Below are 12,058 nucleotides of genomic sequence, written 5' to 3' on the forward strand. Positions count from 1 at the left end.
CATCCATTCTCTTTTTCTCCATATCTTAGCTGGAGTCTATAAAGATTATGGGGATTACTTAGATAGAGAGTATGTTCTTCATTGGTCAAGCTAATATATTTTGACATAAGAAATTTTCAGTAACAAAACCGGTTTTCCTTTCCCTGTCACCTTCCACTTATCTGAATGACCCTATCCCAATATTTTTTCAAGCCTTCCGTTGTTTTCATCAGTTTGACTCAAGTTCACAGGGTCCAAGATAAGGGTCCAACCTCTTAATTAAGACTGTTCTTTGCCTTTATCACTCTTCACGTTTTGTAGAGGCAGAATGATAATTGTTCAGCAAGTGTAAATTAATTTGTCTGATTTGAGCTCAAAACTGTGTCAGTTCACATCATTAAAGTATCTAAAGCAGCATTTGCCATAGTGAAGTCACTGATTCATCTGGTGGGATTGTGTGCCCTACCAGTGACTTTCTTTTGGGGCATGCTGCTTCTTATGCTGATTTCAGACTTACACTCTCAACAATGCTACTGGAAAAGTGAACTGACTGAGACATGTTTGTAATGTCTATGGAGTTCACTGATTACAGGAATAAATCAAAAAATGCAACTTTAACATTAAGCCAGTGCTTGATTAAAAGCAGCGAATAAGCATGTCATTGTGAATGACTAAAAAGCAGAAAAAAATATTTCAGATTAGTCTTATTAGAACTGTGTTTTCAAATTTGAATGTTGTGTTCCTAAAATGATGGATATTCTAGGGAAAAGCCAACTCATAGAATACAAATGAGTATAATTTGAACTTAACCTTATACTTTTACAACCAAGGCAAGAGAACAGAGGAATGCAGATACATCTGTCCATGTCATAGTGACATAAACTGACGTAATAGCCTTGCTTTTCTCTACAGGGAGGCTTTGCTTATCTCCTCATTTTAGTTATAAATCAGTCAGATAAACATGATATAAATGCTGTCCTGTAACCATTAGGATGAGTAAAGGCTGATTTGTGGTTTTGCAACCTTTATCTCTTAAAACTTCTCCCTTTCATTTGGTGTTTTCAGCACCCTCATTTGTCTTCCATGTTGTCCTCCCACGTGCCCTGTTCCACATTACCCTGTTGTTATCAGGCAAATGGGAGCAGGTGGCCTAGCTGCCTCTGGGCTGTGTGTGTGCTGACTAGTCAGCATGTACAAGCTTAGAAGCCAGCAGGCTTTGAAATTGGTCAAGAGAGAGACTTAATAAGTCTTCTCCTGAGAGAAGGCACTAGTTTGGGTGCCTTCCTTCTATTCAGCCACAAATTTTCAAAATACATAATTGATTACCTTTCTTAATTTAACTTCTCGTTCAATTTTGTAGAAATCAATGAAGAGATTCAAAGACTAATAAGAGGACAAGAAAGGAAGCCAATGGATGGACAGACAAAATGATTGTGTGAGCCTCATTTCTTTAAAATACCAGGGTAAAGATTCATGCAAGTTAATGAGCAATATGTTATTTTCATAATTTTGTATATATTCATAGATTCGCCTACAATTAAACATAGAAGCAGCTTTGCATGATGGAATAAGGTTTCTGTTCCTGAGTCCAGATTTTTCTATGAATAGGCTAAACCACATCTATTTTTATATCTAGATTTCATTCTCTGTTTCCCAGACAATGTTACACACTGTCCAATATATATTAACTTTGTTGATGCCTTTCGAACGTCATGCTTGTTCTCAGCTGGCTGGCGCAAATATCTCTACACAGGCAGGAGAATGGAGTAAAAAAATACTGTACACTTTACCACAGAAATCATGGTTAATGATGCTTTGATTACTCTGTGTTCAGGGAGAAATTTCCATTTCACAGACAAACCAATAATTACACATCCCAAGAGAATAATGAGGGAGTTAAAAGTTTGCGTGTAGAAGTATACAAACCTAAAATAGTAAGTAATGGATAGAGAGAGCTTAAGTATATCTTTTCTGTCTGCTTGTAATGTCAGCTGAGCAGAAGGCTCCAATGCACCACTTACATGTAAAATACCTGTTCCCCTTTCTTCTGTGAGCCTTTGGAGGTTTTATTTTATATTTCACATATTAGCTGAATGCTATCCACAGGTTTGCAAGAAAGGATTAAACTCTTGTAAGACAAATACATGGAAAAATATTTGATAAAATAAAAATATGCCTGCATAGGTAAGGGTTATCTAGGAAGATAACAAAAGACAACAAAATACTGTTGTCTATGGATTGTGTTCAATGCATGGAGAGAAGTAGGTGTTTGACAGTGGGACCTAATACAGACTGCCTGGGAGAACCTAAGCTGCTGGCATGTGCTATGATGTTGCTGGGAGGACAGAAGGCATCCTGAAACCCAAGGACCTGTCCAAAGACCTTGCTGTATGCTGCAGGAAGGTATCTCCAAACACTTGAGATCTACAGTCTAGATGTATCTGCTGAGAGTGAACCCTTTCAGCTGTTCTTTGGAGGGAAAAGCAAATCTCAGTCTTTTTAAAAAAAACAGTTAGAGGCCCAACAGTTACAGAATGGCAGCTGACATAGCAATCATTTTGTAAAAGGGACTTGTGTGTTCAATTTTCTCTTCACTCTAGGGACTGCTAGGTTAGTAACCTGACCACTATGTTACTGCTTAGAGTGTTTTTACTGAACTTGGGAATCATGACTTACATTTTGCACAAATAACATGTTTTATGAGGAAGGTAACTAGTACCCCTTCCAGTCCCCAAAAAATCATAATGGTTGGAAACATTTTTTGGTTCCATTAAAGTGACTTCAACTAGCATGATGTGTCTTCATATTCTGAAGTATTTCTTTTTGACCACTTCAGGTTAAATATGGTGTTTCTCTGTCTGATGCACCATCCCTGTGATACTATCTTTGGCCCTACGAAGTGTGTGATCCAAAGCATGGTTTGGAAAAAGGTAGGCGTATCTGTTGTTGAGTGTATCAAAACAGAATCCAGTTTATTGTTGTGGGAATGAGCTGGTTAGTTTGTGGCCACTAACAGGAATAAGCAGTTGTTGGTATACCAATACTTCCATACCATAGCTGCTGCAGATTATCTTTTCCTGTGTTGTGCAATTTTATGCTCATTTGTATCAGGTGAAAGTCATGCACAGAAACTGAGAGCAGAGGGCACATGTGTTGAGTAGAAAGCTGCTATTTTTACATTTTCCAAACTAGTACTGCACTTTATAATATTAATGTCCCCTCTTCTCTCCCTTTCACATTTAGAAAGATAATAGAAAACTGCTTTTCCAAAGAGTAAAGAATGTAGAATGCTCTAGAGTTTCGGTCGCATTCAGTTGGATTGATTTTACCATAACTCTTTTAAAAAATAAGAAGCACTTTTGTGATAGCTGAGTGCATTGAAACCTAATGGGTTTAATTTATGTGCAGCTGGACTGTAACAATACTCCGTGAGCCATTACAGCTGTGCCTCTCAGCTGAATGGCTTTGTACAAGCCCCTAGTTAGTGATTAAGCTCCACATAGTAGCTTAACCTGGAGAAATTCACAGTGTTTTATGAACACCTTCTGTGCTAAATGGCAGCAACTCCTCTTTGGAGGCAAATCTATTTGCCCACAAAATGGGTTCATCATAAGGTCTGTTAATAGGCATCAAAATATGCATAATGGAGTATAGTTCCATGTGATAGATCACCATTGTGTTCCAATTGCCATTTCACTAGATTGTGGATGTTCTGCTTGTCAAATTAATTTTGTCTGTACTAAAAAAATGGGCTAATATGGACTTGTCCCACAAGGTTTGATGATGATGCCCTGACCCAAGTAGTTTTTCCTTTAAAGGAAAACATTGCAACAACTGAAGGACTAACAAAGGGAAGAGGGTGATTGCTATAGCCTCATTTGGGCTGACTTTGCCTGGTGGAGGTTGTAGAAGATTCCAATGGTGAAAAAAGGTATTTAGAATAGATTTGTTCTAGAGAAGTCAGGTGGCTTTGCAAGGGTTTCATTTTTTAAGGTGGCATATCAGACTTCCTCCTCTGTAATCTTTGTGATCCCTCCCTCAGATCCATGTATTTTTTTCCCCATGTTTATGATCAGTTTTATTGCCTGTACCTTCATTGAAGCTGTGGCTGAAGGTGAAGTAGGTGTTGTTGGCAGCTTATGAGCAGATGCAACATGACTTTTTTGAAGTCTTCTGTAATTTAACACATTTGCGTGAATGACACCCCACTGGTACAGTGTTGCTGTGTATAAGAACAGGCTGTTATGTGACCCTACAAAAATGGGAATTCCTAAGACGAAAAGTAAAGAGCTTGGAAGATCAGCAGTCATCTATTTGTTTTGGGGAAGTCGTGTAATATGCATGGCTATGGAGAACCTAGCAGAGCAAGATGTATACATGACCTGGAAGAAAGCTTGGAGAAAAGAAATGTATTTTGGAGAAATATTATTTCCATCTTATAATTGTTACAGCTACAAATTGTAGGCTCTCCAATCTTAAAATTTAATTGGGTAGTGATTAAGAATGACAAACTGTTAAAGTGGTATCTGAAGTATGTATCAGGTATTGCCTGAATTTCCTACTTATTTCTGTTATCACTGTTTGCTGTGCTGGAGCCCACAGTTTGTCATTCCTTCATCTGTGTGATGCTAGGGATTGTATGAGATGATCTCTTAAGATGTGGCCTAATGAATAGCTATGAAAACTCAGCCTGATGTAAATGTCTGTCTTAGAAATACCAGAATGTATTTGTTTTGATTGCCTGTAATTATTTCCAATTTCTTGTTTTCCATCTTCAACATAAGATGTTGAAAAAACTTTTTCCCCCTTCTTGTTTTCCCTAGTATCAGAAATCCCAAAGCAAAGCTTCTCTTAGTTTCCTGTTTTCCTGGCAAGGCAGCATAACCTAGTCACGTCTCCAGGGAGGTTGCCCCAATATACTTGCTGGACTTGGGCTTGAGGAAAGGAAGCACTACAGGGTAGAGATCCTGTGCATCTTAAGCCACATATGTTTTGCATGCAGTTCAAACTGTCTCCCACGCTAGGTAGGGCATGGGAAGAGCAGCAGTGCTGTGGCTGGCTGTGAGAGAAAGCAAGCTAGCAGGGGTGGATGAGTTCGTGTTGCTGTCCCTGCAGAGTCCAGCAGCCTTCCCAGCTCAAATTTAGAGAAGAGCAGTGTAACTCTTGGGAAAAAATAATATTGTGCCTGTGGAATGCCTTCTTTTCTCCAGTCTTTAAGGCTTATGGCACGTTTTTGGAGGTTTTGGCTCTCTGAGGATTTTGGTATATGATTCATAAGGTTAGAGGCACTGGATATTGTAAATGGCATGGATTAGCATGATGTGAATGCATATCTTCTCCTCCTGATCAATTACAGTGTCTAGAGAAAGCTGTTTTTTCAGTACTGAAATGGCTGAAAATCTCTTTTTATAGATCTCAAAAAAGTAAGGGAGCTTTCCTTGCAGTTTTTGTTACATTCTGTGTAAAAATGTACAAAGATTATAAGTACTCGTATGTCACTGCAGTATGGGATAAAAGCCTATCTGATTTCATAGGTAGTTAGAGAATTATGACATTGTTTAAGGAGCTTAAATGATAACACAGTCTTTGTTAGGACTAGAAACTAATTAAAAGAACTGTCAGTCTCTGAAAGCTACATAGTTAAAGGCTTTAGAGTAATGGAATGCTATTTATTCTGAAACCTCGTAGTATCACTTAGAAATTTTCAAATATGGATAGCATTACTTGGATTTACTTTATAGTGTACAAGTCATGTGTGACTCAAAATCTAGCTGAATTGTGCTGTCAGGTGGTTAGGTTAAACAAATCTATTTTCAATTAACAGTAATTTTGAAGAAGCTTTATAAAACCCAAAAGTGTTTGACAGACTACTGTTGGTTCCTTCCAAAAATTGTAACAATAGATTAGAAATACAGCCCTCTGCCATTTAGGGGCCCAATGAGGATAGCTTCATACTAGTATATCATAGCTAGATAGAATATTCTTTATGGCAGCCTCAATATATGAACAATAAGAGTTTGTTTTTCTGTTTTATAATACTTCTAATTTTATAAGCATTTTTCCTTTAAGAGGAAATTACAGACTTACCCCAATAAAAATTGAATTATTAAAATAGGAGATTGGCCATAACTTCAACCAAGGTAAGACTTAAAATATATTTGTGAGATTCTTACTATAGCATAAGACCATGGGAACACCTTGGAACATGACTTTCCTATCGTTGCTCACTGAGATGGGGGATATTTCATCTAACCACAATCCACATCCATCACTGTCTACTTAATGAAAGAATATACATTTAAGGAAACAAAAGGAAATGGCTCTCCTTTGGGACCTAGCATTGTTAGATTGTCCCTAAGTGTTTCTAGTGCATCTGTTTATGGTTCATTCTCCATTTCAAGCTTTAAAAAATGTCACCGTAATTCCTAATAAGGAAAGTCTTGGTTGGAGGAAAGAGTAAATACCACTTTCCACAGTTTTTACCACTTTATGTAAAAAAATCAGTCATCAGTTTAGTGATTCACACTTAATTGGAAGAGATGAAAATAACTTCCAAACGTGACCTAAAACGTCCTAGAAGGTATTCTCAGGAGTTCTGTTAGAGTACTATATTACTGAGCTGAAAAATATTAATGACAGTGAAACTTACACTACTCCATTGTTTTGACTTTTTCTCTTCTTATCCAAGTGGCAAAGCAAAAGCCTTTAAATGTGCAGTACTGTTTTCACAGTGCACTGAAAGAACCAGGGCCTCAGTGTGTTTGTCTTAAGGCTGGGTTTTGGGCCTTCATCGGTCACTGCTCTTTTGTGCTGTGTTCATGACACTGTTTATGAGGTATTTGGAGTGATTTATGAGTGTTGCTTGTAGTAATCAAATCCTCTGGTAGCCTGTATGTTTACAGGACACTTACTAATGTGCTGAAATGTAGATTATGAGCTCTCGTCATTGCTGATATTTTCAAACTTTCAAAAAAGAACATGGTGAAGGATAGAGGAGTTACATATGTTGGTGATAAGGGAATCATGGAAGGGAAGCAACTGCAGAGAGATTCAGGAGCATCCTAGGAGTTACAATGGCAAACTTAACCACTGAGTGTTTTATTTTGAAGTGAAAATTGTGATGGGGGAACTTGGCTGAATTCCAGTCCTGTAGTAATCTGTGCAAGTATTTAAATTGTTTCGAAATTACTTTAATCTTTGTAATTGTTTTCCATTTCTAAAGTGCTAATGTACAGTGAAGTACAGCAACAATAGGAAATCACAGGCAAGATCAGTGGTTGTTAGTAACCTGCAGGTGTACAAACAACACTGCATTGCTTACTTCCACTCTCAGGCACCCATACATGCGACTAGCACACATGTACACACACACATTCATACACATTTCTCCTGCCCACCCCATATTTATACATTCTTTCTATATACACATGTATTTGGCTGTTCCACAGCACTTCCGTGACAGCTAAATAATTCAGTGTGCACTTCCCTGGGTTTATGCGGCATCTTTCCTGCATTCTGTTTTTGCTTCAGTAGCCTCTGGCAGAATATGGTTAGCCCCAATTTTGTGCTGCGCTTGTGACATAAATCTGCCTGTTCGACATAAATCTGCCCGTTCCTCACTGGCTTCCTTTCAGTGCTATACTGAGAAACTGTGCAAAGGTCCATTTCTTCACTGGGAATAAATGTCAATCAGGTTAGTGTACAAAGAGAACAGACAATTTAGAATCCATTCATTCCAGCGTCATGTTTGCTCTACAGTCGGTTTTGCTATTCAGTGTGTCACAGAGGTCCTCATGGTCTCTATTACTGGAAACTTGGCTGCCAGCAGGAACATGTCCATTGCGCTCTGTTAAGAGATTGAAGGTAAAGAACTGGCATGGGTCCTTTTGTCTGCTGCCTTCCTGTAAGGGGCTCAGGAAAGAGCTGGAGTTTTTCCATTCCTGGAATGTGCACATCTCCATATGTGGGTGAGTGATTTTGCTCAGGTAGCCAGGGCTGGGAGATGCTGAAGATAATGTCCTCTGACTGCCACTAAGGAAACTCCCGCTGTCTTCCAGAGAGTCTTTCCTAGGGTGTTCAAAGGAGCACCGATTCCAGTTTCTGTAGCTATAGGCCCACCACCCCAGCTGCTTTCGACGGTGGCACTGGCATTTTAGGATCTGTATGAAAGCCCTCTTGAATTCTTTGCTTGAGCAAGGATAGATGATTGGATTCAAGCAGCTGTTAAAGTAGCCAAGCCAAAAAATCACCTTGAAGATCGTTTCAGGGGGCTTCAGAGCCGAAAACAGAGATCCTGTCCAGAAGAAACAAGCAGAGACAACATCTGAGATAATTGGTTTGTCTGCCTTTGAGAAGGGTAAATGTGCCATCAGATCATCTGTTTATTCAAAATCTTTAATGCATGTTGCTTTCATTTTCAGTCTTTTGGTAATAAAATGTTATTTTTGTGATTTTTACAGCTAATAAGGAAATGCTTTCCACCATCTTAAAGCTAAGGAAGCACATAATTAATGTAGAATTAAAAATAAAAAGCAGTCCTTGTGTTTATATGTACACATCTATTACACTAACATCTATTGATTCCAGTGAAAGATCAAACCTCCATTGTCCAAGCTGCTGCACAATGCACACATGGAATAAGATTGTGCCTTCTTCAAAGCGCTTTTAAATGTAATTTTTGAAGAAAGAGGCCTAACTGTTCCTAGGCTTCTTGGAAGGAGTGTGTTCAGACATACCTTATAACTTCTAATACTTTCTTTGGAAGCTCCTAAACATCATCCCATTTATCTAGATTATTATGATAGTACAAACCTCTTGAAACCTGAAGTTAATTATGATACTTCCCATATCTCAGGCATTCATAAAAATGGTGTAACCTGAACAAAGAAGCTATTTTATGAATACTTCCTCTTCTGTTAACACAAAATAATTTCCCTACAGAGGCTGCCCAAATGAAAAACTCATCCTGGGAAATCCATTTCATGTACTTTTAGTATTTAGGCATTCAACAGTTATCCAGGTGGGCAAACACCTTTGTGTCTGGCTTAAGTAATCAAAGAGTGGGGATTCAGGAAAGAATTCTTATTTCAAGAACTGGTGTTAGATTTTAAAGAGTTTTTCAAATGGAAGGTGACACTTAAGCCTCAATGTCACATCTCTGTGAAGAGTGACCTTTTACACTGGAGTGGTTTCAAATCCCTGGCCTGTGAAGGCAGCTGAGTCAGTTGTGACTGTCAGGATGCCTTAGTGGGGAGGGATATGATTCTAGGCGTATTTCCCATCTCATAGCAATGTAGAGGCCATGGCTTGGGCCTCAAAACTATGCAAAAGCTCTTCCTAGCTTTGTGGGTAAATAGCTCTCGTGCCACAGCAGATACTGCTGTTTATTTAGATGGCAATGCTGGCCTGGTGCTGACTATAGGGGTCTGAGCCTTCTTAGCTCACAAGAAATCCAAAGGGAAGTAAGTATGTTTTGTTCCTCACATATCCACTGTGCTCCTCAGTGTGTCAACTAGTCCTTGAGCTGGCTAGAGAAGAGAAATTAAGATGCTGAGATGGCATCAGCTATCTCTTCTTCCTGCTCACCGGGGCAACAGGAGTCAGGACAGATCCTGTGAATCCAGAATAATAGATTTCTTCCCTGGCAGTGTTTTGGGATGATGCCAGCTAACACTAGCTCTACCTGTTGCCTCGGAAATAAGCAACATGCTAGCCCTTAAAGTTAAAATGGAGGTTTAAAATTACAAGATTTATAGTATTTCTTTCATGACTCCTGCACTTTACTGACTTTTACTCCATGTACAAGACTCTTGTAAGTTGAACCCATGTCCCTTACTGCTTTGTTGCTGCAAATGATCTGCCAGGTTTCACCAATGCTTTTGTCTATCTGATGGAGATCCTCCATCTGTCCTGACTGATAATACAGAAAGTAGAGAACAACATGTCTAACATCAGAGAAACTATGCATTGTATTTGATAAATTTCCAACAGATAAATCAAATCAATGAAAACATTTAAAACTGTCTTGTGAGTGTTACATACTCGTTGATGAAAGATTCAGCGATAACTCATATGATTCTATGGTATAAGCCATTAAATAGGTGTCAAATTCTTACAAAGCTTCAGGAAAAGTTGGTATAAGTTTATAATTACAGCCAAGATGAGGAAGATGCTCCAAAATCTCCTACATGCACAGTTGCAAACCTTTTCAGGATTCGTTCTGTAAATAATATTTGCTAATATTTTCCCTTGAGTTTAGGGAACAGGGAACAAGTATAAAGCTTTATTATGTACAACAAGGATTTTTTTGGAGCTCACACTGATAAATTCTTAATTTTTTATGGAACTGCCCTAAAATATATATTTTAGCTTTTAAAACCCAGTAAACCTCTTGAAGTGGCTAAAGAGGTCCCATTTTTTCTTACGTGTGAATGTTGAATGAGCAGTGGTGAATTTTTCCAGATCAATGAGTTTGCCTTTCTCTCATATTCTAACAAATGGTAATCTACAGGACGTTCCTCTACCAGGTTAAAATATTTTTAGGCAGGTTAAATATGGACAAAGTAAATGCTGTGGTATAGTTTTTAATAAAATAATAAAAAAATATTAAGGACATTTACTGACAAATTTTGTGAAATTCCCTAAGAAATAAAATGAGCTAAGCTATAAAGAAGGTAACTGGGAACCAATGCAGATGAAAGAGTTGTGCTTATATAATCTATATTGCACATGAACTGAATTTAACTACATACAATAAAGAATAAAAGACCAAGCAGGGAAAAAGGTAAGAAGCTGAGTGCTGCAAAATGGCTAACCTTTTAAAACTGCTTCAAGAAGTATGTATTCCCTAGGGAAAAAAGGTAAGGAGTTTATGCTTATCTTTCATGATAATCTGTTTTTCAAATGCCATTTGAAAAAATGACAGCAGGCCATTTTCAGCAGCTGCAGAAGGCATTTTCAAAGGTCTTTTTTATATTAAAGGGCAGCAGCACAAAAGAGCAGAGAATTTCCTCATAGCAACCCTGACTGACAGAGGCATCTTGTGTTCAGACCTGAGTCTAGAAAAATCACTGAACTGGGATCAATCATTTAAAAGCTATCATGACCTTAGCTGAGTCATTACCAGAAAATTTGGAAACATATAAGTTTGAAAAGCTATGTGGTGGTGTGATTTTAAAATAAATGTTAACATTTAGCTACAATAGTAGAAAAGTTTTGAAACTAAGAAATTCAGGAATAAGTTTCAAAGAGTTAATGAAAACACTGATCATTACACACTACTTCATTCTCCACTTTTTCCTGTTTCTGCAAATAGCACAATTCAAGTGTTACTTGACTCTTAATTATACATGAACTAGTAGATTAAGTTTTCACAAGAAGGTGAGGAAGTATGCATTTCTGAACAAGGAATATTAATTTGATAAATAAGCCATTGATTTATAGACTGGTTTGTTAATTGATCTTATTTCAGACTGATGTAATAAACCTGGATAGAATTCTTAACTCCTCTACCCTTCCTTTATCTATATCTATATCTATATCTATATCTATATCTATATCTATCTATATCTGCAGCTGCTCTGAAGGGAGATGGATTTCATCTTATGAATTTTGTCTATCGTATAATGTTCCATTACTTTCTCATTTTTTTTCAAAAATCAGGTGGTAGGTGATTATTCCAAGAAGGCCCTAGCAATAAAAGGGGTCACCGCAGTCCCAGTGAGAATAAGTTCATATACAGGAGCACCATTCATTTGCTCTCAGGTAGCACTTTTCATCTGTCTGTCATCCTGACTTTGTGCCATCCTGATTTTACCAGTGGGCAATCTGAGCTGGGGGAGAGTAGAAGCAATCAGTTGAAGGTCATGTGCCAACTCATTTTCACAAGTAAGAAAGTTTATTTTACCAGGAAGAGAACCAGGAGACCTGGCACAACTCTCAACCACTAGAACTCACAGTGGGTAGTACAGCACATCCAAGTAGTGTGTTCAGTGGGTTGTGCTATGTTTGTCACCACCCAAGAAAAAGCAGAATTCAAGAATATTTCCTGGGATTAACAGAAACTGGTTGATGCACATGA

General features: G+C 38.0%; 1 protein-coding gene across 1 annotated transcript in view; it reads right to left on the reverse strand.

Moving 5' to 3' along the window:
- Positions 1-7,153: 7,153 nt before the first annotated feature.
- ADRA1B (adrenoceptor alpha 1B) overlaps positions 7,154-12,058 on the reverse strand; it is a 76,163-nt gene continuing 71,258 nt past the window's right edge. Inside the window, exon 2 of the mRNA XM_080398097.1 lies at positions 7,154-8,272. Within this exon, the coding sequence (XP_080254223.1) occupies positions 7,710-8,272 (563 nt within the window). The 3' untranslated portion in view covers positions 7,154-7,709. The remainder of the gene's footprint in view (positions 8,273-12,058) is intronic.

The sequence above is a fragment of the Falco punctatus genome, assembly GCF_963210335.1.
Source record: "Falco punctatus genome assembly, chromosome: 8".
Taxonomy (NCBI): domain Eukaryota; kingdom Metazoa; phylum Chordata; class Aves; order Falconiformes; family Falconidae; genus Falco; species Falco punctatus.